This window comes from Thermomyces lanuginosus, assembly GCF_041956635.1.
Source record: "Thermomyces lanuginosus strain ATCC 200065 unplaced genomic scaffold VTN49scaffold_35, whole genome shotgun sequence".
NCBI lineage: Eukaryota > Fungi > Ascomycota > Eurotiomycetes > Eurotiales > Trichocomaceae > Thermomyces > Thermomyces lanuginosus.
In genome coordinates, this window is record NW_027192369.1 from 267,386 (window position 1) to 294,395 (window position 27,010).

General features: G+C 56.4%; 4 protein-coding genes across 4 annotated transcripts; 3 read left to right on the plus strand and 1 right to left on the minus strand.

The window, feature by feature from the left end:
• Positions 1-113: 113 nt before the first annotated feature.
• On the plus strand, positions 114-16,058 carry VTN49DRAFT_5544 (uncharacterized protein; the record flags this gene model as incomplete). The annotated part of the gene is made up of 4 exons (XM_069413613.1): positions 114-585; positions 640-4,502; positions 4,678-14,553; positions 14,610-16,058. The coding sequence occupies 4 exons, from the start codon at positions 114-116 to the stop codon at positions 16,056-16,058; spliced, it is 15,660 nt and encodes a 5,219-aa protein (XP_069266267.1).
• Positions 16,059-16,667: 609 nt separating this feature from the next.
• VTN49DRAFT_5545 (uncharacterized protein) lies at positions 16,668-20,260 on the plus strand (the record flags this gene model as incomplete). Its single annotated transcript, XM_069413614.1, has 2 exons — positions 16,668-16,952; positions 17,018-20,260. The coding sequence occupies 2 exons, from the start codon at positions 16,668-16,670 to the stop codon at positions 20,258-20,260; spliced, it is 3,528 nt and encodes a 1,175-aa protein (XP_069266268.1).
• Positions 20,261-20,728: 468 nt separating this feature from the next.
• VTN49DRAFT_5546 (uncharacterized protein) lies at positions 20,729-23,549 on the plus strand (the record flags this gene model as incomplete). The annotated part of the gene is made up of 4 exons (XM_069413615.1): positions 20,729-21,117; positions 21,171-23,129; positions 23,195-23,397; positions 23,479-23,549. 4 exons carry the CDS (start codon positions 20,729-20,731, stop codon positions 23,547-23,549), a joined length of 2,622 nt encoding a protein of 873 aa, XP_069266269.1.
• A 698-nt stretch (positions 23,550-24,247) lies between these two features.
• Positions 24,248-26,962, minus strand: VTN49DRAFT_5547 (uncharacterized protein; the record flags this gene model as incomplete). Its single annotated transcript, XM_069413616.1, has 1 exon — positions 24,248-26,962. The coding sequence occupies one exon, from the start codon at positions 26,960-26,962 to the stop codon at positions 24,248-24,250; it is 2,715 nt and encodes a 904-aa protein (XP_069266270.1).
• Between the last annotated feature and the right edge of the window lie 48 nt (positions 26,963-27,010).

Here is a 27,010-nt window from a genome sequence, read left to right on the forward strand (position 1 = left end):
GCAGCACGGAACATTCAATTCCTTTCTTCAACCTGTCTTCTTCTTATATCGACTGGATCCCATGAGTTGAATCGTCCCCGTTGTAAACACCTTATCTGTTTCCCTTCTCCGCCATGTTTAAGGCCTTGATCGGAGGCGGTGGCCGCGACCGGTCCCACGCTCGTCGCAAATCGGCCACAGAAGATGATGCGCGCTCGTCGTCATCTTCCGGTCGCCGTCGCTCCCACAAGAGCTCCTCCTCGTCGACGGCCTCGGGCTCTTCGAGTCGCAAATCAGCTCACCGCGACGACCGGGACCGCAGCGTGGTTGCCGAGTCGATCGCATCGAGCTATGTCACCGCGGAACCGGAACCTGAGCCGTTGATCGTCGAGCGCAAACCGAAATACGTGGAGGACGATGAGCGGTCGAGACGCTCCAAGCGGTCAGCTTCGGATGCAGGATCATCGAGACCGTCAACAGGGGGCCAGTCATCGCGTCCAGCGACAGGTTATGCCGCTGATTATTACAATCCCCCTCAGGGACAGTCTGCAGCAACGCAGTCCGGTCAGCACTCGCAAGTGTCCAATCCGGAAGTCCCCAGTTCTGGTACGGGTCCTCGGGCAATACCAGCATCTTTCATTGCTAACAAACTACTTTTAGGGCAAGGCGCGATTAAAATGACGGGCGCTGCTGCTGAATACTACAGTGGCGCGGATTTTTCTTTGCCAACGTCCGCTCCTGCAGCTAGCGCAGAGACATACGGTATCGGGCCACAGTATCTAAATCAGACCACGAATCACCCGCCCCCCGCTGCTGGTATGCCAAATGTGTCGACCTATCCCGCGGCGTCGCCGACTTCCGGCCAACATGGCTTGGGAATGACATTGGGTGCGGTAGCGGCGGGTGCCGCGGCCGGGTACATGCTCAATAATCATCACGAGGCGCCCGCGTCAGCTCCACCGTACGGTGCAGGACATCATACTGGCCATGGGGCAGGCGTGCCGAATAACTCTGGCCACTCTGGTTCGCATCTGCACTCAGGACAACTTGCGCACCAAGAGCGGCCACAGGGAGCGCTGAGCAAGTTCATCGAGTTCTGGAGGGATCGCGAAGGCGTTGCCCAATTTGAGGACTACACACAGGCTATTGGTATTTGCAAGTATTGCTTTGAGCCTGGAACGACGTCACGCGATGCTCCCCGCAAGCATCACTACAAGCCTCCATCTCGATCAACTGTCCTCAGTCGCCAAGGTAATTCCGGTCGTGTCGACAAATCCTCCCGATACTCCTCAGATGACGAAAGCCGGCGCAAAAAGTCGCGGAGTGGGTCCTGGCTCGCGGGCGGTATCGCTGGCGGACTGGCGGCATATCTTGCCAAGTCTATCTTCGATACCGATGAGTTCAACGATTCGTACAGCGTTCGGTCCGGCACGAGCAGCTCTCGGTTATCCTACGATGGCGCTAGCGTTGCGTCATCGAAGAAATCGGTGTCTACCCACTCTCGAGAAACCGAGAAACGATTGTCAAAGGGCAAAGACCGGGATGGCTCGAGCAAGCCGCACAAATCATCCCGCCGTCGTCGATCTCGATCTCGATCTAGCTCTAGTTCTCGGTCCAGAAGAAGTCGGCATTCGACGCTGAAGGAGGCCGCCATTGGCGCGGCGATCGGTACGGCGGTCACCGCCGCAGTAGCCAAATCATCGCGGTCTCGAAGCTCCAGTAGCTCCAGCTCCGACGGACGACGACGCAAGTCGGATGCGTCTGAACGACTCTATCTGGAGGGGTCTCGCGGCCGCCGTCGATCGAGCCCCAAGGGGTTCAAGGCATTCTTCACGGCTCCGTCTGCCAACCGTCATAAGCGTAGTTCCAAGCAGCGCCGCAGCTTCTTCTCATTCGCAAACTCGTCCTCCTCCTCAGCGGATCTCGACCTGGCGTATGGTATGTCCGATTTGTCGAGCGCAAGCAGCCGGTCTACCAAGTCAAGGAAGAAGCGTTCTTCGGAGGCTTCGCTCGATGCGGAGCTCCTCGGCCTCACGGCCGCGGCGCAACGTCTAGCGAAGGGCCCTTGGAACCGCAGACCGCTCTCTCCGCGAGAATTAGCCCGCCCATCGAAACACCGGACCCGTCAAGTCGAGGAGGATGACGAATGGCTGGATATCGAGACCGGCGAGTCATCCAGCTCTGAATCCGTTGTCTCGGCAAGCCTCGCATATGGCAGCAGTGCTTTCTTTGGCGCCAGCAGCAGTAGTAGCAGCAGTGTATCGTCCGTCGAGTCCGGATTCTCTTTCTGGCCGTGGGGTAAAAAGAAGAGTAATAAGAAGAAGAAGGGAAAGAAGGCCAAGCGGTCGAGTGACGTGAGCGATCATCATGTGGCTCTCACCCGTGATGATTCCTACGACAGCCGCAATGTTTCGGGTAGTCAGGCCAGCCTTCAACAAGTGTACCCCGTTCAGACGGGTGACCCGACCCGATTTGATGCTGCTCGTGCTTCCGTATCGCCATCTATGGAGGGGCCTCCTCCGCTTGTACGGCCTGGAGCGATTCCCTTGCAGCAACCTCAACCCGTCACACCTGTTTCTCAATCTGTATATCATTCTACAACCGCAGCAACATCTATCATTCCCGACTCTACTGTCTCCCGTGGTGATGAGCGGCCGGCCCGGCCTCGCCGCAGGAACTCTTCACCTGTCCCAGCCACGGAACCAATCGAGATTACTCCTTCCGCATTGAAGCGGCGATCCACAACGAAGGACACTGCGAGTGTGCAATTTGACCTTACGAAAGAGCAACGAGACAAGCAGGATAGACTGGATCGTTATGAGAAAGAGCGACGAGAGTCGAGGCGCCAAGACCCCGACTTTCCTTTGGAGGCCTTGGAAGAGATTGTGCCCCGCAAAGAGAAGAAGACTAAAGAGACAGACAGCAAAGAAACTAGCCGGCGATTGCATGAGGAGGAACATGAAAGCAAGTATGTCTCAGCAGCAGCTCCGGTGGCGGCCGTCGCAGCGGTTGCAGGTGCCACCACGATATCCGAAATCCTGGCTGAGAGGGAATCCGAGGATGGCAGACGCAGTCGTCACGATGAGCTCCGAGAGAAGCGTCGACAGGAACGACGCGGGCTGGCGGATATTGACGAATACCTCATGGAAATCCGCCCTCGGGATGATTCTACTAAAGACGTGGCTCACCAAAAGGATCGCGAAAGTGAGGGGCGCCGGTCGCCCAAGATCCCCGGGTCTCGCATCATCGGAAGTGGAAGAAGCACCCCGGTGCATTACGACAGCTATGAAGAATTCTTCCGTCCTGAGGGCATCGAGGACCATGGGATCCCATCTGAGTCGGAGCGTGCGTCTCCTGCCATGATTGAGATTGTGCCGGCCTCTGAACGGTCTTCTGCTGCGGAGCCGTCGGCGAGTACAGGTGGATTGCCATGGCCAGTTCCTGCCCTCAGGGTCATTGGCCCAACCCCGCCAGCTAGTCATGAGGGATCCGAGAGGGATGTACATTCTCCGGTTCCGTATTCTCCAGTTTCTTCACCAGAGCCAGAGAAGACCGAAGTGAAACGGGAAGAAAAGCACAACGAGCCGCCGACCACCACATCCGTTGCTTCAGCTGACGGCGAGCGCCACGATGAAGGTCGGGCGCATGAGTACAAGGACGCGACTCCTGCGTCTGGTATGGTTGAGTACATCGACCCAAAGGAAGTGGAACTGGATGAGGTCGTGGACAAGAGTGCTCGGGAAGAATCAAGTAAGCCTGCTGAGCATCCTCACGTACCCGGCACCTATATCGAGGACCCGGAATTTGCTGCTACTTTGGCTGCGGGAGCTGCGATGGCTGGATTCGATCCATCTGTTGTGACTGATGATGCGAAGTACTACCGCCGTGATTCTCCGCCTGGCTCTGAAATTCCGAGTCGGACGATTGAAACTGTGAAGGAGGCAGATGCTGGCGTGTCCGAACACACTGAGAGCGGTAATATGGATAAGAAGACGATTCTGCCCGAGGAAATGGAGGAAATCAAACCGAAGCGAACGCCTAGCAGGGAGTTTATCGTCGAGAGTCTTGACGATGACACTAAATCCGTCGCGAGATCCCTGCCAGGAGCTGATGAGCTGGCCAAGATCAAATCAACTCGAAAATCTGTTGCGGACGACCTCGCTGACGCCCCGGAGAAGGAATCAGTTGCGTCTGCACCGACCGAGACCGGCCGGAAGAAACGGAAATCGAAGAAGTCGAAATCTCGGTCGATTGATCTCGACGAGCCAGTCGCTCCGGAAGAGTCGGAGAAGCGGGACTTTGGTCTGACTCGAGAGGGCGATGCAAAAGGGGACAAACGAAGAGATGGCTCTAGTGTCCTTGACGATGTCTTTGATGATACTGCGCGGTCTTCGAAGGAAACGTCACAGATTAGTGATGACGGTGGTTACGAGAACGATGATCACAGGTCCCGCAGGCGACGAAGGGAAGAGGAGCGGCGGCGTGGCTATGAAGATATTGTGAAGTCCGCACAAGCGTCAAAGGTAGATAAATGAGCTACGCTTTCTTTTTCTCTCTATGTACAATGGACATTGGAGAGGGTGGAAATCTGGATATGGGATATGGGATTGGGATCTCTCTGGCAGATATTTTGATGATGATACACATTTGAATGTTTTATGACACGTTTTTGCTGATGCGCTTTTTCTTTTTGTGTAGGACCGAGGAGTGGCGGAAACCGAGGCCAGCGAGGATTCCAGGTCCCAGTCTTTTTTAGTCGAACGCCCCGAAATACCATCAACGGGCATTAAGTCTTCTCCCCAGGAGGAGAGTGATGACCGAACAAGTGGTGTCTCGGGGCTGGGGATCGCTGCTGCCGCCCTTGCTGCGGGGGCCGCTAGTGTTAAGGGTTTGGAGACCTTGACGCAGGAACGCGAGGAAGAGAAATCTCGCAGCAGCCGGCCATCGTCGCTGGATCGGGGAGCGAAAGAGTCCTCCGTGGTTCGATCACGACGCTCGTCGGTGCTAAGAGGTAGTGCTACTGACTCTCCCACCGCCATTCCGATTCATTTCCGCAAGCCGCCGCCGTCTCCCAATGTTTCTAGGCGTGCTTCCATTGTGTCATCCTCACCGGCAGGAGGAGGAGCGGGAGGAGGAGGAGGAGGAGGACAGTCGCCGGTCTCTCCGAAACCGAGTCATCGCCGCAAAGGATCCGTAGAGTTCAAGAATGCGCGTGAGATTCGCCCGCTGTGGCTCGTGGAGCGGCACAGCCCGGGAAGACATGAGATTGAGCCGGAGGGTCCATTGCCGCCGCTGCCATCGAGCGCGTCCACGTCACGCACATCGTCCGTGGAAGACTTGCGGCAGATAGAGGGTGCCACTGCCGAGCATATGCCGTGGGAGGACTCTTCTGCTGGGCCCTCATGGACAACAGCAACCAGTCGCCCCGTTGGTCTGAGTATCTCGACGACAGAGCGAATCAGTGCCGATGATGATGGAGATTATCTGAACTCGCGCCAGGCCACCCCCACGGCGGCGACTTTCTCGACTTTCTTCTCGCGACCACCACCCTCCAGCAGAAAGGAAGAGCTCAAGTATGAGTTTCATTCGCCGTCGGAACTCCTCCAGGATCCGAGCCTTGTACATGGAGTGGAGTTGCCGCAGCCGCCGGAGTCGTTGGAGAAGTTACCATCAGCGTCAGAGTCGGTTGTAAGTGATAAGGCTGCTGAAACGCCGACGGAGCGAGTTCCGCCTTCTGTTGAGGTTGCTGGGGATGATACACCGACGGTTGCAGAGAAGCCCGGCTTGCCTGCTGTGGAGGAACGCATTACCAGAGAAGTCGGCGGGGCGGTAGAGGACGTTGCTGGCGCTGCTAGGGTCGCTGAAGTGGATAAGATGGCAGCCGAGGTTTCGGCTCCTGCCGAAGAGACGAGGGAAACTGAGATTGTCGGGGCACCGATCGTCGCCGTACCGTCAGTTGAACAAGACATTGCGACGGAGAAAGTCGCTCCGGTTGAATCTTCCACACCCGCTGGCATCGCAACTGCAGAGGTAGAAGAGATGAAGATTGAGGAATCCGGCCAAACGACGAGGGAACCTGCTGTGGATAAGCCTGTCGAGGCATCCGTCAGACTGGGCGGGTTTACGGATATCGTGGATGCTGCTGTTCGCGCTTCCGAGTCCAAGAGCGATTCGCCGGCCGAAATGGCTGCTGGTACAGTTGAAGAGCAGAAGACTGATGATGTTGCCCCAGCCATAAAGGAGCCTGCTGCAGAGAAGCCGGCTGAATCTTCCATGCAGCTTGGCGGATTTATCGATGTCGTGGACGCTGCCGTTCGTGCTTCTGAGTCCAAGAGCGAACTGCCCATCGAAGGGAGGTCCGGGAAAGTTGAAGAAGATCAGAAGGCTGATGAAGCCGTTTCAGCCGAGAAAGAACCCGCTGCGGAGCAACCGGCCGAGCCGTCCATGCGCTTTGGTGAATTTGCAGATGTCGTGGGTGCTGCTGTCCTTGCTTCTGAGGCCAAGAAGGAGACGCCGGCTGAAGAGGTGGCTGGGAAAGTTGAAAAGCAAGAGACTGAAGCCGCTCCAGTCGCCGAGGATCGTTCTGCGGAAAGGCTTGTTGAGTCTTCCGTGCAGTGTGGTGGATTTGCGGATGTTGTCAATGCTGCTCTTCATGCTTCAGAGTCCAAGAATGACACACCAGCTGAAGCGGCGACTGAGAAGGTTGAAGAACAGAAAGTCGAGGAAATTTCTCCAGTCGTCAAAGAACCTATCGCAGAAAAGGCTGTTAAGTCATCCGTGCGGTTTGGCGGATTTGCGGATGTTGTGAATGCTGCGGTTCTTGCTTCGGTGTCAAAGGACGCGACGTCCGCTGATGTGCCTGCGGAGAAAGTCGAGGAACAGTGGGAAAAGCGGGCTGGAGAAGAGCAAGCTACGCCATGGGAGGCGGAAGTGGACTCACCCGCTATCGCCCTGAAAGCCAAGCCCGCCCCCGTAGTCTCCGAGGAACAAGACCGCGGCGAAGAGGATCGTGCTCTAGAGGAGCCAGCCACGGACAAACGCTCCGGATCTCCACGGCGTCTGAAGGACTTCGGGGATGTCGTCGACGCCGCCGTTATCGCGGCGGTCAGCGGAAGTGCAGTCGCAAAAATACCGTCAGATGTCAAGGCCGCCGAGCCCAAAGAGCCAAAGATCGAAGAGTCTGTCGTTGAGAAGCCAGCGGAGACACCAGCGGAAGAAGCTCCCGCCGAGACTCCTGCGCCAGGGCTGTCGAAGAAAGAGAAGCGGAAGCTCGCCAAGAAGAAGAAAAAGAAGAGTCGCGATCTGGACGCGGAGTCTGCGGAGGAAAAGGTTGCAGCGGAGGAAGAGAAGCCGGTACCTGAGCCGTCGTCGACAGAATCCGTGGACACGTTACATCAGGATACTGAGAAACGCATGGAAGAAGGACCTGCAGCTCCAGCGAGCGGTCATGCCGATGAAAGCAAGGCCGAGACTCGTCAAGATGACTCAGCCGGTGAGACTGTCAGCGCTGAGAGAGATATTGCTGCAGAACGACCAGATGCGACTGAGAGCGCGACACGCGAGCCAGCGCTGGCGGAAGAACAGGTGTCCCAGCCCTCGTCTGTGGATCCGTCTGAGGAGTCCAAGATCGAAATCGAAAGCCCACGTGACTTTTCTTTCACATCTGAGAGCACTCCGGAGCCCGCAGCGCCTTCCCAACCTTCGACAGAGGAACATGAGGCGAGCAAGCCTTCATTGACGGAAACTGATTCTCCAGCCACACAAGCTGAGAGTGATGTCCGGGACGCTCCAGAGCCATCAAAGGAGACGACTGAGGGAGTTGGATCGGCCCCAGCAACGCCTTCGTCCGACAAGAAAGGAAAGAAGAAGAAAAAGAAGTCTAAGCGGGTATCATTCTCCGAGGATCTCGCGCAGGAGACCATCATCCCTCCCGTAGAAGAAGAGAGAACGGCCACCGAAGATGAAGCCAAGAAGACTGCGGAATCTGAGTTGCCTGTTCCGAGTGGTCATAGCATGGAAGAGGACAAGACGACGCCCTTGCCATCGCAGTCCGATGAGAACGCCAAGCAGGATGATGTGGCGGATCAGACTGAGCTGGAGCATGCGGTCGTGGAGAAAGTTGCCACTGCGGTGCAGATGCAGGAGCACGCGGGTGTCCCTTCAGATGTTCAATCCGAATCGCAGGAAGCAGAATTGAACCTCAGCCAAGATAAGCAGCCTGAGGAGCAGTGGTCATCGCAGCCTGATGTTTTCCAGGAACAGCAGTCAGAGCACGAGACCAGCCAGACGTCTACAGAGCAGGTTACTGAAATTGCGGAACCATCGCCGGAAGTGGAGCCAATTTCTGAGGAGCAGCAGATCGCCGAGCAAGGTACCGAGCAGTCGCAGGAAGAGATCTCGACGGTTCCCCCCAAGCAAGGAGCCGAACCTGCTGCGAAGGAAAAGGGGCCTCTAGAGGACGCAGAACAGCCCTCTGCAGCGGAGCCAACGTCCGAGGCTCAACCAAAATCCGACGCCGCGGTCGTGGAGACAGCTGCTGCGAAGGATTCGAGGCAGGCACAAGAAGCGACCTCTCGTGAGGTTTCGACCGCGCAGAAGCCTGATGATACTACAGAGAAGGTCATCGAAGAGGCCCCACAGCATCTGTGGACAGAGGATGTTTCTCCTGCACCACAATCAGATCAAGAAATCGAACCCGCAGCGAAGGAAGATCTCTCCGAGGCTAACAAAGAGCAGCAAGTTGAATCGCCCGCTGAAGTTCCGCCAGTGGAACAGAGCAAGACGGCCACCAAGGATGATGTAGCTGGGATTGAGCAGCAGCCGCCCTCAGTGGACAATGCTCAGGCGGAGCCTACCGTTATGGAGGCCGACAATGCAGCCGGCAAGCGAGAGCCTCCCGAGTCCGAAGCGCCTATTTCGGTGTTAGAGGCTGCGAAAGAGCGGGAGCGAGGAGTAGAGGCTTCTGAAGTTGAGCAGAAGGAGGTCGAGAAGGTTGCCAAACAAGATCTGACCGAAGGACAAGAGCAACCCCCAACGGAGGATGTTCATGCCGGGACTCCGGCGGTGGGCATCGACGATGCGCTGTCTACCCAGGAACTACCACCCGAAGCGCCTCCTGTGGTGCCGGAATCTGCAAAGGAGCCGGAGCAAGAAGAGCTTTCTCGTGAAGCAACTCCGGGGCAGGATATGGATACAGCAGCAAAGCAAGACGTGGCCGATACAGAACAGCCGACTTCGACGGAAGACGTGCATGCGGGACCTTCCACTGTGACCACGGACGATGCTCAAGCGATTCAAGAGCCACCAGTTTCTGAAGCGACCCCGCTAGTCTCAGAGCCTCCAAAAGAGCCGGAGCGTGGTTCCAAATCCAAGAAGAAAAGGAAGAAGGATAAAAAGCGGAAGTCATCAGACGCTTCTTTACCGGAACCAGCCGATCAGAGTGCTCAGCAAGAACCAAAAGACGCTGCTGGCCACGAAGCCGCGCCACCAGAGGTATCCTCTGTTGCAGTTGCTGATGACTCAAAAGCTGCTGCTGATGCGCTGCCCGCTGCCGACCAAGTTGAGACTGTTGCTGCTCAGCCAGCGGACGAGGACGAAGTCAAGAAGGAAGCTGGAGATCAATTGACGACTGAGCCAGGTCCCTCTGATGCTCCTTCTCAGAGGTCTGTCCAAGAAGAGGTTAAGGAGGAGGCCAGCGTTGCTCCCAAGGAGAGTGAAATCAATGCCTCGGCCGAGCAGCAGGAAGTTCGGGAAGCGTTTCAAGATACACCGGATGCGAAGGACTCACAGGGCGATGCCGTCATGACAGATGTCGGGGAAGCTTCTCAGGAAGTCATGGGTGTCCGCGAGGCCCCTCTCGAAACAAATCTTCCAGAGACAGCTGAGAGCCAGGTTGCGGAGCCAGCGCAGATCGAAGGTGACAAAGTTCAGGTTGAGGAGCCCTCGATAACGGAAGAGTGGAAACAAGAGGGCGAAGCGTCCGTGTCTAAGCCGCAACCAATGGAGAAAATTTCACAAGGACCGCCGCAGTCGGGTGAGCAGACGGACGATGTCACGGCGCCAGCCGAGCAGACAGCTGTCCCTTCCGCTGTCGAAGATACGAGCAAAGAAATTGGGCCTGATAAGCCATCCCGCGAGGATGTCCCTCGAGCCGAAACGGAAGACAAGGAGCCGGTGACAGAGAGCATTGCAGAGCAACCGGTTACTTCGGAGGAGCAGACGCCCGAGAAGGTAGATTCGAGCAATATTGATACCACGGTGTCTGGTGACAGCAAGCCGGAGTCCGATGCGCAGCCACTCGCGACCGCGATCGATAAGCAGGAAGAGAGTCAAGCGCCGCAAACAGTGGAGTCGGTATCGTCCGTACCCGAACCTCCTGCAGAGACCGCTGAGGGAGCGGCCAATGAGTTCGAGCCCGTCAGCTCCAAGGCAAAGAAAAAGAAGGATAAGAAGAAGAAGAGAAAGGCATCTGAGTCGCTCCCAAAGGTCGAAGAGGCTCAACCGGCCAAGGAAGTCGCTGAGGTCCCTCCAGAATCTAGCGAGCCGCCCCAAGCTCCTGTCCCTTCCGAAGGGGAGCAGATCGCTTCCAACGAACCACCAGCTGGCACACAATCCGGTGAGCCGGCCGCAGATCCTGTTCCAGTTGAAGGGGCGCAGATCGAGTCCGCGGAACCACCTGCGAGCCAACAAGTGGAGACGTCCGAACAGCAACCCGTCGACATTCCAGGTGACAACGAACAGCAGAAGACCGCTGAAACGGGCGATGAATTCACCACTGTGAAGAAGAGCAAGAAGGAGCGGAGAAAAGAGAAGAAAAAGCGGAAGTCGCTCAGTGAAGGCTCCCAATCATCGCCTACTGTGCCAGATGTCGGTGAATCTGAGCAGTCAGTGGTTCCTGCATCTGCCGAGCCAACTCTGGGAGCAACGCAAAGCGGGTCGGAGCCTGTCGCGGATGAGGCAAAGGAAGCTCCGGAAGAGGAAATGGCGGTCAAACCGGCGGAAGATGCTGGCGGGCCTTCGTCGGTGGATCATGATGCTTGGGGCCCCGCGGAGAGGGCGGAAGAAGCTAAAGAAGTTACCGCCCCGGTCTCTACCGAAGAACTCGAGACAGAGCAGGCGCGTGAGACACATGCAGAGGAAGAGACGCACGTCCGTGGACCTCCTGCTCTCTCGGAGCAGGAAATGCCTGCTGAGGGTCCGGTTGACAAGGATGAATCCTTGCGGAGTGCCGATGATGCAGGGGTTACTCCCATGGAGATCGATAAGCCTACCGATGAGAGTACTGCTGCTCCTGTTGCCGGCGATTCCCATCAGCCCACTGTCTCAGTGGATGTCGAATCTTCCGTCCCGCAAGAGACGGAGGAATCTCATCCTGTGGAGACAGCTGCTGAGCATTCTACTGCTGCACCTTCCACGGAGGCGCCAGCCTATGAAGCGGAAGTCAAGCCGTCGGAACCAACAGAGTTAGAAGAAAAGCCCCTTTCTGGGAAAGCCCGGAAGAAGCTCGAGAAGAAAAAGAAGAAGCAGCAGAGGCGCCAGACGTTGGACTTGACGGAGCAGGACAATGAATCCCCGACAGCCAGCAAAGATGAAGAATCTTCGAAGCAAGACGTCGTTGGCCCAGCCAAGCAAGAAGACATGCCCGAGCCCACGGCCGATCAAACTACACCGCAAGACTTGGAGCAGCCGACCGCAGCCAGCGAACCAGGATCGCCGCCTCCGCCAGAAAAGGAGCGCGAATCCGCATCACAGGAGACACCTGTTCAAGACGAGGGTAAAGAAACAACTCAGTCTTCCGACACGGTCGAGACCGACACCAAGGGGAAAGATTTCGATTTGACTGATGCCTTGGTGTCCACGCAGGTTCAACGACAGAAAGAGGATTCTCGATACCCGGCGCCTTCCCTGACTTCGCCTGAGCCCGAAAGTGTTCCCGAACCCGGCCATGTCGGAGATGAGCAAAAGAAGCGGGAATCGACGGAGATGGCTATTACTTCGGACAAACCGTCCGTGCTCGCAGTCGAGAATAAGAAAGAGGAGGTCGAGCATATTGGGGATAAGGGAGGTCAAGACGATGAGACTACGGGTAAGGGTGATGTGAAGGAAAATAAAGAGGAGGACAGTCAACCGCCAGAGTCGTCTCAATCTGCCAGTTTGGCTACAAAGCAACAGAGTATTACACAGGAGACTACCGGCGAGCAACAAGAGATGGAGGCGAGTCGCGGCCTTGGCATCACATTGGGGTCGACCACTGCCGCTGGTCAAGATGAACAGTCAAAGAAGCAGGCAGTAAAGTCCGATGTTGGTGAATCAGCGAAGGATCCCTTGTCCGACCAGGGTCATCCTGCCGAGCTGGGCTTGGAGGCTCCTAAGGAGGAGACACCTGCTCCCGCACCGTCTGGGAAGAAAAAGAAGGAGAAGAAGAAGAAGAAGAAGAAGAAGCGAGATTCTCTTGCCAGCGTCGCTGAGACTATGCAAGAAGAGTCGGCCCCAGCGGGAGACGATGCGGAAGGCAATGTGCCTGCTGCGAAAGACGAAGTTACTACGACTGCATCGATTGTCGTCGAGTCACAATCTACGCCAGCTATTGCGGAGCCTTCTGTGGAGTGTGTGGACACTGCAGCGAGTGAAACGCAGCCGGTCAACCCGAGCGCTGACCTTGAGGATAAGTCGCAAAATCTGCAGGAGGAGACTGGAGAAGATACCGTGGGTGATAAAAAGAGAAAGAAGAAGGAGAAAAAAGAGGCTAGGAAGAGAAGAAAATCCTTCTCTCTTACGACATTGGACTTGCCGGAGACAGCCGCTGCAGATGTCCCGGCGGAAAGGGAACTCCCACAAACACCAGCTGACGCAGAAAAGCCTTCCGAGGGCCTCAAGGAAGAACATACACAAATTGATGCTATGGAACTTGGCGAGCCAAAAAAGTCAGACGAGAATGTAAAAAGGTCTGAGCCGATCAATGTCCCTGCTCCCACTACGGAAAGTGAAATGAAAGCATCTGGCTTGGAATCGCAGATGGAGACCGCGCTTGAGCCTGCCACGTCATTTGCAGACCCAGAATCCTTGGAAGTGCCGAAAGAAGCGGTCAGTGAGAAGCATATATCAGCTCCATCTCCAACCGAGGACGAGACTCGAAAGGCAGCGGACCCGAGGAATGAGACTGAACAGCGACAAGAACGACTTGAAGTTGCTCCCTCACCAGCGACTGTCGATTCATGGTCATCAATTGATATTGACAAGGGGCGAATGTTAATGGAAATGCGACAAGATTCCTCCTCCGACCACGCTGCTTTGTCAGACGTGGGCACATTGGCTGACCATGGCCACGGAAGCATAGTGGGAGCCTACGAGGAAGGTGCTTCTGGAGATGTCTCGATGCAGCCAGAGATTATCACTGGGGGGGACAGGCAAAAGGAGCAGGTGGCAGCTGCGACCAGGTCAAGTGTTGAGGCAATCACGCAGGAGGAGGATACAGATGATGCAGTCAGGATCGCTTTGGCGGCCGCTGGTTTCGTCGGGTCACAGGCATTGATTGAGTCTGCGAAGAAGCAAGCTGGTAGCGACATTGCGGCCGCTGTGGGAACTGCGAAAGATGTGGACATTGATCCCCTGCTGAGGAGCAAGAAGTCCGAGCAGATAGGACACAGCACTCAAGACACCGAAGCAGCATCGCAGAGTATGCCGTCCGAGCAGCCAAGCAAAGTCACTTCTCGACGGCAGTCTTCTGAGGCAATTGAATTGGAACGCAGGCAAGAGCAAGCTGAGCATAGTACGGACGAGAAGGGTGATGCTCAGGCCGGTGAGAGTCGTGGTCTACAAACCGAAGATGGCCACGAGGATTACAAGAAGACCACTTCTGCGGAGCCGGATACTACGCGCACGCCAAAAAAGGAGCAGAGTTCAGCTCAAATTCCATCTAGCTCATCCCCTGTTGACATCTCGATGAAGGACCGGTCTACATTTCGATTCAGCCCTTCCCCTTCTCCGCGTTCCCCTGCCGGTTCCCAACGCGGCAGTCCCGTCTACGGCTACGCGTCAGCTCCTTTAATCGAAGAGCACATGTCTCTCAGACGGTCCTCCAGCCCTCGAGTCTCTCTCGGGTCATCACCGTCACCGCAGAGGATGTTGGACCCCATCCGGGAGTCCGACGAGCATGATGGCAGAACCGAGGTGCGCCGCCTGTCATTGGACAATGAAGCCTACAAACTGCCCCGACCTGATAGTCGTCGCAGCAGCAGCGCTGGGAGCGTCCGATCTCTCCGGCGCGCCAGCCGCAACATCAGTGGCGACCTTCGAGCCGTCGCGGCCGCCGAAGCCAGGCGAAGCAGCTCACCTGCCGAATCAGGCAAGTCAGATACGCGCGATGATGATTGGTCAAGAACGTCGGCAAGGGACCCCACCCAGCCACCCAAACAAACAAATCAAACGGAGCCAACAAAACAAACGCCGAGGCTGAAGCAAGCGGTGGCTGTCGCTCATGACCCCATCGAGCTGCACGACATCCCCTCGTCTTCTGACTACGACCCGGTCACCGACAAAGGCAAACGTCCTTTGCGAGGCATGACCGATGTCTACGTAAGTTTTTCCGTGTGTTTCTTTTTTCCTGACTTGGTGCTGATCGGCATCTGCAGGAGGGATGGGGCGAAACTCCAAGCTCGCCGCGGTCGCCCACCCGACCACCGAGCGTCCGCCGTCGTAGGAGCATGCAGTATATCCAAGATCTAGAAGCGCGCCTGGAGCAATTGATTTCCGAGAACCGGTCCCTCGCCGCTGCGAAAGATGAAGCCGAAGAGAAACTTACCCGAGTGGGCGTCGCGCGTCGCAAAAGCGACCAAGCCCTGAACAAGACTGATGCCGAGCTGCGGGACAAGGAAGCCGAACTGACTCGCTTGAGGAGTTCGCTTGAGTGGATGGAATCAGAGGTGCAGCGGCTGACCCGGGAAAATGAGGAACTGCATGCAAAACAAGCCGAGTTGACAGCATCCCATGCTCGTGAGGTGGAGACCCTTAAGTCTCGCCAAGTGGAGCTGGCTACTGGCATGGAGAAGATCGTGCGCGAGCAAATAGCCAACGCGATTGCCCAGAAAGATGCGGAGTTGCGCCAGCTGCGTGACGAACTGGCGGCTGCCCGGCAGACTGTGCAAGAGCTGCAAGCGCAGATCGTCGCTGCCACTGCCGATGACGTGCTTGACGTTCGCGACGAAGACTATTTTGATGATGCCTGCCAGCGACTATGTCAACATGTTCAACAATGGGTGCTGCGGTTCTCGAAACACTCTGATCTCCGTCGATGCCGATCGCTAGCCGAATTGCGTGACCCTAACGTGGCCGATCGTTTCGAGAACGCGATACTGGACGGCACAGATGCTGATTCAATCTTGGCGGATCGCGTGCGCCGGCGGGATGTATTCGTCTCGGTGGTAATGGCAATGATCTGGGAATATATCTTTACGCGGTATCTCTTTGGGATGGATCGCGAGCAGCGCCAAAAGTTGAAGGCATTGGAAAAGCAATTGCTTGAGATTGGGCCTCGTCGAGCCGTTGCTCATTGGCGCGCTCTGACACTAACACTCCTGACCAAGCGACCGTCATTTCAGGAGCAGAAGGCTCGCGATACAGAAGCGGTCGCCCTGGAGATCATGGGTACATTGTCGCAGGTTCTGCCTCCTCCTCAGGCCGTCGAACAGCAGTTACTCGATTCTCTATGCAACGTCTTGCGGCGCGCTGCTGATTTGTCCATCGCAATGCGCACGCAGCGCGCTGAGTATGTGATGTTGGCGCCTCTCCAGCCTGAGTACAATACGCAAGGTGACCTGGCTCGCCACGTGATCTTCAATGCTTCCCTCATGAACGAGCGTAGTGGTGCAACGACATCGAATGAAGAACTCGAAGCCCAAGGAGCTGTTGTTCGGCTGGTGCTCTTCCCACTGGTGGTCAAGAGAGGTGATGATTTCGGGGACGGCGACGATGAGATTGTTGTCTGTCCCGCACAAGTGCTTGTGGCGCGCTCTGACAGAGATCGCGTGCCTCCCGGCAATCGATCCGTTTCAAGCGTCGTGCCTTCTGTTGAGATGAGTTGAATTTTCTGTTCCTCGTTTGTTTCCTTTTCCCTCCAATTCTGTTTTTGTCTGTTCAGGATGATGATTCTGGCGTCGGTTTGGAGCATTGCACCGGATACGGCCGTTATCTCCTGACTTCGGGTATTGTATGACTCAGGTTGACTTGTCTGATTATATGCTATTGTTCTTGCAAAAGCTCTTTTGGCATGCGGGCATACAGCGTCTCGGGATTGATTTCTGCTTGTGATCTATACCTAATATTTGATGCTGTGATGACTGATGATGTGACATGTATTATGGACATGACTGATGAGATCATGAGCCACGAGTCTCCTATCTATTTGTGTGATGTTATGTAGATGCATTAAATGATGAAGATGTTCATAGTTGTTAGATTTACTGCAATCAATCTTCATTCCCTCAACTTGCTTTGGATCATCGAGATCGCCTCTTAGGGCTGGGTAATGAATCACGTGACCCAACGGCATCCCCGCCGATATCGCTGGCCGAAAGCTGACTCAATGATAAGATCAAAAAGTATGGATGAACTTTGAGCCCTCGACTGACCAAACTGTTCCACTACCAATTCTTGCGTTGTCTTCTGTGCATTCCCCAGAGTAACTCCTAGCCATGGTCCAATTGCCAGATCCCACAGTGGACCTGGATTGGTCCGGGTACGTGGGCTCGATTCACTCGATTTTCCACGAAAATGCGAAGAAGCATCCCGACCGAATATGCGTAGTCGAAACGGCGTCGTCGCAAAGTCCCGAGAGGAGGTTTACCTACAAACAGATTTATGAGGCGTCTAACATTCTTGCTCACCATCTGCACGATGCCGGCATCACCAATGGCGACGTGGTCATGATTTGGGCGCATCGGTCAGTGGACTTGGTGGTAGCCATGATGGGAACTCTGGTAAATAGTTCTTTCATTCTATGTGGCGGCTATTGCATTTAAAAGTTCGGAGCTGACGGCGTCAGGCCTCTGCGGCTACATTGAGTATCCTTGACCCAGCGTACCCTCCAGCAAGACAGCAGATTTACCTCGAAGTCGCGCAACCTCGTGCATTGGTGCAAATTGCGCGGGCCACGGACGAGGCGGGGCCATTGGCGCCCGTTGTGCGCAAGTACATTGATGACGAGTTGACGCTGAAAACGGAGGTTCCCGCGTTGCGGCTGCATGACGACGGCACTCTGACTGGAGGCGAGGTTGATGGTAAGGACGTTTTCGCCAGTGTCCGGGACAAGGCGGGCTATCCGCCGGATACGGAGGTCGGCCCGGATAGTAATCCGACCCTTTCCTTCACGTCCGGCAGTGAAGGGCGCCCCAAGGGTGTACTGGGTCGGCACTTCAGCCTCGCCAAGTACTTTGGCTGGATGGCCGAGAGGTTCGAGCTCAGTTCCGAGAGCCGCTTCACGTTGCTGTCGGGTATTGCGCATGATCCCGTGCAGCGGGATATTTTCACGCCACTCTACCTGGGCGCTCAGTTGCTGGTTCCGTCGCGGGAGGATATCCAGCATGAGAAGCTTGCGCAATGGATGCGCGATCACAAGCCGACCGTTACCCATCTCACGCCTGCAATGGGTCAGATCCTCGTCGGCGGTGCAACCGCGAAGTTTCCAAGCTTGGAGCGCGCGTTCTTTGTCGGAGATGTCCTCACCACGCGGGACTGCAAGAGCCTACGCGAGTTGGCGGTCAATTGTAACATCGTCAACATGTACGGCACTACCGAGACTCAACGGGCCGTCAGTTACTACGAGATTCCGAGCAAGGCTAGAGACCCGCACGCCATGGACAAGCTGAAGGATCTCGTCCCCGCCGGACAAGGCATGCAGAATGTGCAGCTGTTGGTGGTGAACCGTGATGACCCAACCAAACTCTGTGGCATCGGCGAAGTTGGTGAGATCTACGTCCGCGCTGCGGGATTAGCCGAAGGCTACAAGAACGACCCGGCTTTGAACGAGAAGAAGTTTGTTATGAACTGGTTTGTCGATAACCAGAAGTGGGTAGAAGCCGACAAGGAGAAGAACCAGAATGAGCCATGGAGAAAGTATTACAAGGGGCCCCGTGATCGATTGTACCGCACCGGCGATCTCGGTCGCTATCTTGAAACTGGGGATGTGGAATGCACTGGTCGCGCTGATGACCAGGTCAAGATCCGCGGGTTCCGCATTGAGCTCAATGATATCGACAGCAACCTACGTCAGAATGCTTTGGTCCGAGACTGCAAAACGCTCGTCCGTCGGGATCGTAACGAGGAGCCAACGCTCGTCAGCTATATTGTTCCCGAGTTCAATGAATGGCCACAATTTCTCAAGTCTCATGGCCTGGAGGACGTCGAAGACGAAGGCTTGGACTTTGGGCCCACCAAGGTCTATACCAAGAGGTTCCGACGCATGCAGACCGAAGTTCGTGACCACTTGAAGAGCCGACTACCGAGTTACGCCGTTCCGACCATCTTCATTGTCCTCAACAAGCTCCCCCTGAACCCCAATGGCAAGGTTGACAAGCCGAACCTCCCATTCCCGGATATCGCGGAGCAGTCCGAGGGGCCATCGGAAGAGGACATCAAGCGATGGGAGACGCTTACCGACACGGAGCGAGCCGTTGCAACAATTTGGGCAAATCTAATTCGCGGCCTCAATGAAAAGACGATTGCGCCCAATAACGACTTTTTCGATCTGGGTGGTCACAGTATCCTGGCGCAGCAGATGCTACTGGATGTCCGGAAGAAACTGGGTGCGAACGTTTCCATCAGCACACTCTATGAGCATGCAAATCTTTCCGGCTTCAGTGCTCAAGTCGACAAGCTCCTGGCAGGCAGCGAGGCAGCCAATGGTGCGGCTGCTCAGGAGGAGTCTGAGTATGCCAAGTCACTGGATGAGCTACTCAATACCCTACCGGCCACATACCAGACGGCTGATCCCACGGCACTTCGTGAGTCGTCCAATCCCACTTTGTTCTTGACCGGCGCGACGGGATTCCTTGGAGCGTATATCATCATGGATATTTTGGAGCGGACCGCGCGTTCAGTCAAGTTGATTGCCCATGTTCGAGGCGTCAAAGACACCAAGGCAGCCATGGAACGGCTCCAGCGATCCCTGAACGCCTATGGCTTGTGGAAGGATGAGTGGTCGTCGCGTTTGAGCTGCGTTGTCGGCGATCTGACCAAGCCCCAACTCGGGCTCGATGAGGAAACATGGGACCGCCTGGCACAGGAGGTCGATGGTGTGATCCACAACGGCGCTACGGTTCACTGGGTCCGACGTTATCAGGACCTGCTGGCGGCCAACGTCTTATCCACAATCGATGCTATGAAGTTGTGCAATGAAGGAAAGCCCAAGGTGTTCACATTCGTCAGCTCCACCAGCGTTCTGGACAACGATTACTACGTGAAGCTCTCCGACGAGGCTATCAGCACTGGACAGCAGGCGCTGTCCGAGGATGATGACATGCAGGGTAGTCGAAGAGGGTTGAGCACAGGCTACGGGCAGTCCAAGTGGGTGTCTGAGCAGCTTGTGCGCGAGGCTGGCCGACGAGGGCTACTAGGATCGGTGGTGCGGCCCGGGTACGTCCTCGGAGACTCGGAGACCGGCGTATGCAACACAGACGACTTCCTCATCCGGATGCTCAAGGGTTGCATTCAGCTCGGCGCGAGGCCGCGGATCGTCAACACGGTCAACTCGGTGCCAGTCAATCACGTTGCGCGCGTTGTCGTCGCGGCAGCGCTGAACCCGCTCCCCTCGGGGATCCATGTCGTGCACGTCACGGGCCATCCACGTCTACGCATGAACGAGTACCTGTCGCTGCTGGAGTACTACGGCTACAACGTGCCGGAGGTCGGCTACGACGAATGGAAGGACGAGCTGGAGAAATACGTCTCCGCGGGCGCGCACGAGAAGGACCAAGAGCAGCACGCACTTATGCCGCTGTACCATTTCTGCGTAGACAATCTCCCGGCTAACACACGTGCTCCCGAGCTGGACGACCGCAATGCCGTGCGCGTCCTCAAGGCCGATGCCGAGCACTGGACCGGAGTCGACGAGAGCGCCGGCTACGGCATCTCCAGAGAGGACGTCGGCAGGTTCTTGCGGTACCTGGCGGAGATCAAGTTCGTTGGGTGGCCCACGGGCCGAGGACGAGCATTGCCAGAGATCAAGCTTAGCGAGGCACAGTTGCAGGCCGTCGGAGCAGTTGGTGGGCGTGGAGGAGTCAAGTCATGATGATCCTTCTTCAGAGTTGTGTGTATATATATAGACTGCATCATGTTTAGGGATTGGTACAGAAAAGTCAATGATGACGGGTTCTGAAATGCCAGCTCTTCATGCATTGAACTTTAGCTGTCCCAAAGTGCCGGCCAACAGCCAAAGGGTGACTTGCGTTTCCAAAGGACTCGAGTTACATGGAGTGATAAGGTGACAGTTATACTGTGCACTGATAACAGTTACACTGATAGCCGTAGTCGATGACAACATCGGAACGTTCTCGACATGCTGAAGTTTATCTTGCTTCACATGCAGGGACTGCCTATGACCGTCTCTCGAGCGAGTTGATGCCTGGAGACTACACCCCCTTCGTGAATTCATAGTGCTGGGGTCCATCCGCACGACGCCATCCTCACACGCCTGGTTGGCCTACAATGTTCAGGCACTCTTCGATTGCCTCGCGGCTCTGACTTGGAAATCGACCCAATGGGCTCAAACACCCACGCGAGGCAGGACACGTCGCCTGCAGAGGGCGGTCATGGCCGCACTACAAGTACACCGCCAGTTTCAGGTCCCGCGACGGCCGTGCAGTCTCCGGCATATGACGCCCCGCAGGACCCCGGATTTGGTCCATCCGAGGCACAACCGCAACAACAAGGCGGTCGAAAGAAGCCGAAGAAGAAAAAGAATCGGAACCGTCGGCGTCGGGATCGTCGTCCGTCGTTTCTCGGTCCAGAGGACTCGGATTCGCATGCAGTAGCTGGTGAGGGTGCGGAGCCGGAAACGGAACGCCGTGAGAGGACACCGTTCTTCCGGAGCCGCAGGAGGAGCTACAGTAGCACGAGCCTGGAGAGTGAGGCTCTGTTGGACCATCGGTTTGTCTCCTTGATAAACATGCTGGACCCATTCATGAAGCTAAGGGGACTAGGAACCAACCTGAAATGCGCCCCCGTCGTGACAGTCGCCTCGCTCAGTCGTTCCGCCCGGAGTCGTTTGCTAGATCTGGATCGCATGTCGAAGGTCCCTTATCTCGACGATCGACCTGGCGCCAGCGGCGCGAGGATGACGAGCGTCATGAGTCGGAGGAAGAAGTAACGGATCGTACTCCTCTGGTGGCATCACACAATGAACCTACAAGCCCATCACGGAGAACGTATGGAACAGACTCGCTGTCTTCACCGCACACGTCACGAGGGTGGAAGCATGCTCATGATACCTCATCGTCCCGGAATTCCGTGTCTTCCAGACGGAGTGCCCTGGTCCAAGACCGTGACTACGATATCAATTATCCGCCCTCCGTCCCTGGGAGTCCTAAACCTGGTGTTGGGATGGGATATGACGATGCCGTGGTTACCGGTGTAGAGTTTCCCCAGGATACACGTTCTCCAAGCATTCGACGTGGTTCCGTGGACCATCCTCGGGATACAGTCATCGACGTGGAAGACCGTAGTGACGAGGAAGTATCCCCGCGCTCGGGAATACCGAGCTCACCCAGAGCACAGATGCAGGAGACCCTGCAGCGTCGTCGGACGATCTCCTTGCCGGTCGAGGAAGACGTATGCTTTCCCACCGAACTAACGGCGGAACTGCTTCCCAGCCCGACGCGTGACGGGGAGATGCGACGCCGGCGCCGGCGACACCAGTGGCCAGATCTTTCTGTGCTGGAGGAATGGAGCCGCCAGGAAAAGGAAGACCGTGGGCTGGAATACCGAGTGAAAAAAATCAGCGAGCCGGTTCTCGTGGGCGGCCGATTACGGCCGCAGTACGCACCGTGGCATCAAGTGAAGGAAGATGCGCCTTATCGGTTTACTTATTTTAATGAGGATTTCCAGAGCACGATTCATGCGCAGACAATTTCAGAGCTGGTTCAGCCGGGTGGGAGTTTCCGGGAGCTGTTCATGCCGGAGCCGCTGGAATTGGAGGACAGCTCCACAGATGATGAGGGCGACCTGATTTCTCTCCATGATCCAACGTCGAACTCGCAATCAAACCAAGCCAGCCGCAGTCGATCGGGCGACTCAAAATATGGTAGCATGTCCCGTCGGTCGTCGCCGATGCCTGGTCGGAGCAACAGCGAGGAAGAGAGCCATTTACAGCAAGCCGACGACGCGTCTCGGACGGCATCCCAGCAACAGTCGGCAAAGCGCAAAAAGTATGGTCCTCGGCCGACATGGTGGCTGGATGTGCTGTCGCCGTCCGACGCCGAAATGCGGGTTCTCGCCAAGACGTTTGGGATACACGCGCTGACGGCGGAGGATATCATGATGCAAGAAGCGCGGGAGAAGGTGGAGTTGTTCCGGCACTACTACTTCCTCAACTACCGGACGTTTGAGCAGGACCCGGACAGCGAGAACTACCTGCAACCGGTCAACATGTACGTGGTGGTGTTCCGGGAAGGGTGCTTGAGCTTCCACTTCTCGCCGACACCGCACCCGGCCAATGTACGACGGCGCATCCGGCAGCTGCGCGACTACCTGCTGCTGAGCTCCGACTGGATCTGCTATGCGCTAATCGACGACATCACCGACGTGTTTGGCCCGTTGATCCAGTCCATCGAGAACGAGGTCGACCAGGTCGACGACACAATCATGCGCATGCACATGTTGGAAGAGGAGGCCAGCGGCGACGCTCAACACCACAAAGACCGTGCCGCCACGCCGTCCGGCGTGCTGGCCCCTGGCGAGATGCTCCGACGGGTCGGCGAATGCCGCAAAAAGGTCATGGGCATGTACCGGCTACTCAGCACCAAGGCGGACGTAATCAAGGGTTTCGCCAAACGCTGCAATGAGCAGTGGGAAGTTGCGCCAAAGTCCGAGATTGGGCTCTACCTGGGTGATATCCAGGATCATATCATGACGATGACGAGCAATTTAGCCCATTACGAAACGTAGTTCCCTACCCTTTCCCTCTTTATCTGCCTTTCGTCTACTAACAAGGTGAATGATGATATAGTCTTCTCTCGCGTGCCCACTCCAACTACCTTGCCCAGCTCAACATCATCATGAACGAACGCCAGGAGCGCACCGCAGACGTGCTCGGCAAGCTCACCGTGCTGGGCACAATCGTGCTGCCGATGAACATCATCTGCGGGATGTGGGGGATGAACGTCAAGGTGCCGGGCCAAGAGGTGGATAATCTGAATTGGTTCTGGTCGAGTATGTCCTTGATTCCCAACCCCTACCCCTCCTTTCCCCCCCTTTGATCGAACAGATTACTGACCGTGTGTGTTTGTATAGTTACGGGCGGCTTGGTGATTTTTGGAGTTGTATCATTTGTCATTGCAAAGAGGGTATATCGGATTGTATGACTAATTCTCCTTCCATCGGTGTTGGCTCTGGGTGGTCATAGGCATTTACGATTTTGGAGTCGGGATGATCTATTCAACCTATCTGCATTGGGGAAATTGGTCATGGAGTTTTTCTTTGGTCTAGACTTAGGCACATATTCATTCGGAAAGAGTCAAAGGCGTTCCGGCATTGACAAGAAAAACAAAAGATTGGTCCCTTTTCTCTTCCAACAACACCAAAGCAGATTATTAGAACCTCAGTAATAGTCATGGGCTGTGCTTCATCAATCGTGATGTCATCAATCATTAATTACTTTTTATAGCAGGAAAGCAACAAAAATAGAGAACAAAGCAAGAGTCTTAAATATACACAAGAAGGCTCTCAAACAATAACAAAAAGGATACGATCCTAACCATCTAAACAAGCTTTGTCATGCCAATAATCAATCAATCAATGTCCGTGATCCATGTCCATGTCCGTTGCTGCTCTGGAGGAAAAAAAAAAAAAAAAAAAAAAATAAAACACCCGTGCTCCATGAAAAAGAGGAAGAAAGGGAAGATCGCGAGTGAATGTTGTGTGGGCGACGCGGGGGGGTGTGGGGGGAAAGGGATGATGGAACAAGCATTACCTATTGTTCGAACAATGCCAAGGGGGGGTATATTCAACAGACAGGGAAGTTTTACACAGAACATAGGAAAAATGAAAGAATGGCTCAGGGTCAGGAAGAAAACAACCGAGCTATCAACACCGGGGATGCCGATGATGATGACGATGACGAGGTAGTAATATGCACCGTGTCATTGTCGTTGCCTGGATGCTCCTCTTCCGGAGGGGGTTGATCCTGATCCTCGTCCGGGAAAACCTGCACCTTGGAGCTGATCGACGCGGAGCGGTCGCTCGAGCCGAGCGGGAGCGAGTATTGCAGGACGCCCCGCACGATCAGTTGGAAGGGATGCTGCAGGACGCGCTCCCAGCGCGCGGTGCCGCCTTCCTCGGTGCGGTTGCCGGGTTTCGTCAGCCGGATCTGGCCCGTGGTGATGGAGGGATCGTGCCGCCAGGGGGTCGGGTCAAAGGTCACGGGCGAGTCGAACTGGAAGACACGGCCGAGGAGCATCGTCTGCGGGTCGCCCGAGGGGTCTTGTTCGATGGGGTCCGTGCCGCGGTCGACGCCTTCCGCGGTGTGGACGTCATCGGCGCGCCGTGCGAGCCGCGAGAGTTCTGCGCGCTGCTTGCTGCGCTCTGCTCGCGGGAAGGTCTCGCCAGGGTGCGGCCCGTGGATGCGCCAGAACTTCTCGCTGCCGACATACCGGCTGCGGGCAAACACGTTCACATCTAGCGCGCTGACCGAGATGGGCAGGAGGTTCGGGTTGGTTGCCATGACGTTGAGGTCCAACATGATCTCCTGCTCCGACGCGAGCACGTTGGTGATGTTGACAACACGGACGTTCTGCAACGGTCGTGTCATCGCAGTGAGTAACGTGACGGCGCCGCCGACCAGCATTAGCGCTAGAAACACCACAATGATGCAACCGCCGCTGCGGGACAAACATCCGCGTCGGCGCTGGTCATAAAATTCCATCTGCCGCATGCTGGCGCTGCCAGGCCGACGGCTGTAGCGGTTGCGCGGTGTTCGCGCGGATCCGACCAGCGGTGCCCGCTCGTCGTCGGCGCCGTCCCCATCCAGATCTTCCATGTACGTATCCCCGATACCCTTGGATCCCGAGATGGTCTGATAGTTGGCATGTCGTGACCGGCGACTGTGGCGCCAGCCGCCCCCGATGAAATGGCGTGGCGAGCGGGGAGGCTGCGGCTGCGACTTGCTAAAGGGCGAGTCATTGTCGAACTGAAAGGGAGGCCCCCCGCCTCGACCATACCGACCAATATGATGGTGTCGGCCAGTGTGACCGTTGCCATCAAACCTCCCCCCTCGGCCGCGATGATCGCTGTCACCCATGTCTCCATCCAGACCGCTGTGATTGTAGTTGTTGGTAAACTTCATGCTGCGCTTGCCCGACATGCCGTCACGGCCCAGTCGAGATCGCGACGCATATTGATCTGCCTGACTGGCCATGGACGTTGCGCTGGGTGTTCGTGAATGGTAGCGAATGCGTCCGGCCTGCGCATCCGGAGGGTTGGACTCGTAGACAAACGTCTCGTCCGAGTCGGACACGTCGGCTTCGTCCACGGCACTGGCCACCTTAGCCTCGAAGATGTCTGCCTTGGACGACGAATTTCCCGACACCGGAGGCTTGCGGGTCGTCCGTTTCTTCTCCTTCCTCGGTCGGATGGTCTCGGCGCTCGGTTTCGGGCGCAATGCCCCTTGCTCGTTGCGAGCTGACCCTCGTTCGCCCGCACCGACGCCCAGCGAAACCTGTGGTATTGACGTCACCGTCTCGGTTTCGACGATCATGTTAGAGACGGGGGCATCGCCCGGTTTCGCACGGGCGCTGTTCAAAGACGTCATGGATCGCTTGGGCAGGACATTGCCGGGCGGCCGGGACACCGGCAGCTTGCGCTTGTCCTCTCCCGAACCGGAGCTTTTGTTCCCGCCGCTGTCGCTTCCACTTTCCACCGCCTGTCGGACCGCCTCGTCGATGCGCTGCAAGTGCGACTCTTCCAATTTATTTTCTCCTGTGGTGACCTTGTCCAACGGCGTCGACGGTGCGCTCGATTCTTCGACCGTTTCCAACGGCGTTCCCGTCCCGCCGGTAGTGCGGGTCGAGTTTCTTCGCGATCGGCTGCCGGCCTCGGCAGCAGTTCGTGCTGTCGGAGAGACCACTTCCTCCTCCGGCGACGGCGTTAAGGAAGCCCTCTTGGAAGAAGTATTTGCTTGATTCTCGAACCGGCCGTTCGTTGTCGTCTTGGACGTGCCGTCGCGAGACAAGCTGGAGGGGACAGATCCCTTGCGTCGTGGCGGTGGAGGCATCGTCGGGAGATCTGCGTCAGCATCGCTGGTTTCCACGGACGGCGGGTGTGACGAGAGATCAGGTTTGTCAAGCTGTTGTTGTTGTTGATGAGAAGGTGACTGTCGCTCCGACCGGGAGGTGGACGTGGCACGGCCCGAACTGGTATTTGCGCTCTTGGGTTGCCGGTGAGAGCGCGCCGCTGACGTCTGATGGTTGTTACTGGCAGCACGCGACGAGCGACGCACGGGAGACGAGTCGCGCGAGGAATTGGTGGAATTGTTTCCCGAGAGCGGGACGGACAGGGTGTCGACCGGCGACAGAATCCTGGGCACCTGGGACATGGAAAAGGAGGAGTGGGATGCAAGGCGCGGCGCGCTACTCCCTGTGTCACCATCCGAGCCCATGCCGTTGCGAGCAGAGCCAGGAGCGGGAGGCGCAGTTGCCGCGCTTCTTCGGTGAGATTTCAGATTCGGCCGTGGGGTTGCAGCCGCGGTGGAGGATTGCGGCGGCGGCGGCGTCGGCGGCATGGCGAGTCGGGACGACGGGAGCGAGCACGGGAGATAATGGTTAATCTC